This window comes from Enhydra lutris, unplaced genomic scaffold (genome assembly GCF_002288905.1).
Source record: "Enhydra lutris kenyoni isolate GAN:26980312 unplaced genomic scaffold, ASM228890v2 scaffoldscaffold4, whole genome shotgun sequence".
NCBI classification, from domain to species: Eukaryota; Metazoa; Chordata; class Mammalia; order Carnivora; family Mustelidae; genus Enhydra; species Enhydra lutris.
The window spans coordinates 1026758-1030960 of NW_019154088.1; the positions used below are offsets into that span (position 1 = coordinate 1026758).

The window sequence follows — 4203 nt, forward strand, 5'->3', positions numbered from 1 at the left end:
TACTTGGGCAGTGTAAAATATTAAGATCAGAATAGGTGAAAGGCAAGCTTTATGTTTAAAATGGGAGGAGTGATTGTGAAAGATGTGAGAAATAAGACTGTATGAAGCTTCTACAACATATGTGTTCTTAGGCACAGGATATTTAGGAAAACGTACATATAGTAAGTTGAGGATCTGGAAATTAACCTATTTATGTTTATGTACCTCTTAGAAAGTCTTCAGGTACTCCCAGGGATATATGAAACCTAGTTTGAGGATTAATTCTCTAGAATACTATGTGTGTGTACACCAAAACCAAACCAAACCAAAACAAAACTAATCACAGGGTCCTTTGTGTATGAAAGAAGAAATGTAACTTACTCCATGTCCTAAGAAAAGTTTGAGATTTGGCAAAGTTGGCTTTGCCAAAAGTAATGAGAAGTGACTTTCATGGGGGAGTCTGAGATTTCTTTTGATTATGGTAAGGAACACAAAAGCACAGAAATAATCAATATTCATATTCAGCTAACATTTATTGCATGCTTTTTATGTGCTAGGGATTGTTTTCCAACTTTTATAGTCATTATCTCATTAAAATCACACAGTAATTGTTCTCTGGGGTAGGAATTATAAGAATTACCATTCTAATTTGAACTGAAATTATGTGACTTGCCAAATTCACATGGTTGATTAATGGAAGAATTGAGTTCCTATCTAGATCTTCTGATTTAAAGTCTCATATCCTTTCAAAGATATTACAAGATGATTGACAAAGAAATCTAAGTAGAAGTTGAACAGAAATATAAGGCTTTCCATCTCCCCACCACAGAACAAACATGTTTAGTATTGCGTTGATTGAAGTTTTCCCTAACACTAATTTCTACCACCACAAAACACGAGGCAAAATTAGGTGTCTCTTTCTTTGTGTTGTTGTGACAACTGGTACATATACTGATAAGACATTTATTGCATTTTATGGTGATTATCTTCTTACATGCCTGTCTTCCCTACCAGACTGTCATTTGAGGGAAGAGACTGTGTCTGAATTATCTTCATAATATCTTCATAATCCAGTATCAAATGAAGTGTCTAATATAGAGGAGGTTTTCAGTGACTACTTTTCAAATGAATGATTACACAAATGAGAGAATAAAAAGGGTGGCCATTTCACCCATATCACATTAAACTAGATTATTCCACACTTCTTCTGGGTCTGCTGCCAAAAACTTTTAAAGAAATTTCAAACTTTCCCAGGACTTTCCAGAGAACATTTTTCATTTCTTTATTCCTGAGACTGTAAATCAAAGGGTTGAAGAGTGGAGTCACCATTGCATAGAACAAAGTCATGATCTTTGGCATCAGGGTAGAGTGGCTGGATCCAGGGCTCACATGCATCACCATTATTGTCCCATAGAACAGCAACATCACAGACAGATGGGACCCACATGTTGAAAAGGCCTTATGCTGACTGGATGCCGATGGCAACCAAAGCACAGCAAGTAGAACCAGGGCATAGGAGAGGAGGATGAAAAAGAAGCTCAGGAGGATGATGAGGGAGCTTAGGGTATAGCTGATGAGCTTAGACATGGGGGCAGGAGCACATGAAAAGGGTCAGTAATGGGCCTGAGTCACATACGAAATGATCGATTGCATCAGGAGCACAGAAAGGCAGTTTGGAGATGAGAATAAAAGGTACCATAAACCAGAGAAAGCCACATACCCAACAGGAAATCGCTAGGTTGAAACAACGTTGTCCTGTCATAACTGTGGCATAATGCAGAGGATGACAGATGGCAAAGTAGCGATCAAAGGCCATTGCTGAGAGAAAGAAGCACTCAGTGGAGCCCACGGAAAAGAAAAAAATATTTGAAAATAATTGAAGGAAGCATCCAGTGAAAGAGATAGCTTTGGTCTCTGAAAGGAAGATGATCAGTGTGTTTGGAACAGTGGAATTGACATACCGGATCTCCAGGAATGCAAAATTCCCCAGTAGGATGTACATGGGTGTGTGGAGATGCTGGTCCCAACACACAGTGCCAATAATGGCTCCATTTCCCACGAGAGTCAGGAGGTAGACGATTGAGAAGAACATATAAACAGGACAACCTGAATTTCCCTGCTGCAGGGGAAACCCAGAAGGATGAATTCCCTCACTGACTCAGAAGAGGATCCGTTGCCAGACATGTTCATTTAGGACGTAAGCTATGTTGCGATGAGACATCACAATGAGACCAAATCCTAACAACTGTGCATAACAGACAAGGTCCTTCATGATCTGATTTTTCTCTACTTATTTAAGCTCATGGCTTTCCTGTGCTCCTTTGAGTTCTAGGCCCAATAGGAAAAGAAGAGTTGTACTTCCACCAAATGACATGCTGTTCTCCCTACCTGAGGTGTCTGTTGCTTCTTCCTCCTTTCCTTCTCTCTTACTCTTTTTGCCCATTCCTTCTGAATTTCTTCCTTTCTCTATATCCTTCTTTTTACTTATTATTATTATTATTTGTCCTGGGTAACTTGTACTTGCACTTTACAAATATTGGCTAGTTGCCTCCTTCATGAAGTATTGCTGGACTCCACCATCATGTACTAATTGTTTTGCCATAGCATCCAGTGTATGTATATGTGAATTTCTACTATACCTATCATAACAAGTTGCTTTTCTATCTCTTAATCTGTAAGCTTCATGAGGCAGAGGTTGTATTTTTCATTTCTATATTATCAATACCTAGCACAGCACAGTCTCCTTCATAGGTATGCCAACATATTTGCTGAATCAACATTAAACAAAGGACACATTATTTTTTAAAGCTAGAATGAATGAGAAGTAACATTTGGAAAGCTGTAGTAGTTTTCTGAACTAAATAATTTACCCTTTACATCTTGTATCATGGACATCTCTTTACATGTCTTTTAATTTACTAGACTATCAATCTCTGAGAATAGAGACCAAGTGTTAATCATTTTTTATTCATTTTCAGTATCTAATACATTATCTTTTAGGGAATATTTACTATGTAATTGTTTGTTAAATGAATAAATCATTATACCCTCAGTTGAATCTTAATTCAGTTTTCTATCTAGAAGACTTACTCATTTGACATATGTAAGGAAAGGACCATGCCATTGGACCTTGAAGCTGGGAGGGAAGTGGTGTGGCCAAATGAGAGTAAGGGCATGTTGAAAAGAGGGGGTGATAGACTAATATGGTATGTGGTTAGAGTAACCAAATGTACCTTTTGTCTGGGACTGACCCAAAGTTAGCACTGAAAGTCTTGTAATTCAGGAAACCCATTAGGCCCAGGGAAACAGAGATGGATTGTTCATTGCCCTATATGAGATCCTGAAGTTGAGCTAGCCTACCTGAAAAATGTATATGCCCTGTTTCTTTTGGATCCTATTGAGGTCTATTTGTTTCAGTTGTCCAAGGAAATGTTGTCTGTATGACCGATGAAAGTACTGTGAAGATACCTGGGAACCGCAACAAGGAGCTTCCCAAATTGCTTTCCCAGGACTGCTTGATGTCCTGTGCAGTCTGAATACCCTAGTTGTCAACTGAGGCTGCATGGCCAAGGTCATAGGGTGGGTAGATATAGTCCTGATACTTTCCCTTCCCTAATGCCAAATTACTCAGTAAAGCAGCACTTCTGGATCCAGAAGTGTTTCTTTGAGAAGCTCTGTGACTCTTTTTTCAACTAACCCTTTGGATAGTTGCTACTTCAATTCAAATTTCTCGAAAGGCATTATTAGAAGAAAATACTCCATGAAGCCCAAGAAGAAACACAACTGGAGGAAGCAGCCAATGAGACAGGTTGACTTAGTATTTAAGAAGAAATAGGACTTGGCATTCTGATCTAGATTGAGTTGATTATTTTCCAAAATATTTAATGCTCTGTTTTCTCATTGTCAATCTAATAAAGAAAATCTATATCAAGGGAAAAGAAAGGCCTAAAAAAGTTTAATCTGGTTTCTTCACTTAAGGTAAAGAATAATGAGAGACTATGGACTCTGAAAAACAATCTGAAGGGTTGGAAGAGGTGGGGGGTTGGGAGGTTGGGGGAACCAGGTGGTGGGTATTGGAGAGGGCACGGATTGCATGGAGCACTGGGTGTGGTGCAAAAACAAGGAATAATGTTATGCTGAAAATAAAAAAAAAATAATCTGCAAAAAAAAGAGCAAACCATAAAAAAAATTAAAGATATAATATCTGAAAAATTTTATAGATTT

At 38.1% G+C, this 4203-nt stretch overlaps 1 protein-coding gene across 1 annotated transcript; it reads right to left on the minus strand.

Moving 5' to 3' along the window:
- Nucleotides 1-1170: 1170 nt before the first annotated feature.
- LOC111159204 (olfactory receptor 11H12-like) lies at nucleotides 1171-2169 on the minus strand. Its single transcript, XM_022521646.1, is given in 3 exon segments — nucleotides 1171-1581; nucleotides 1583-2071; nucleotides 2074-2169. Coding segments are annotated over 3 exon segments (996 nt in total).
- Nucleotides 2170-4203: the final 2034 nt, after the last annotated feature.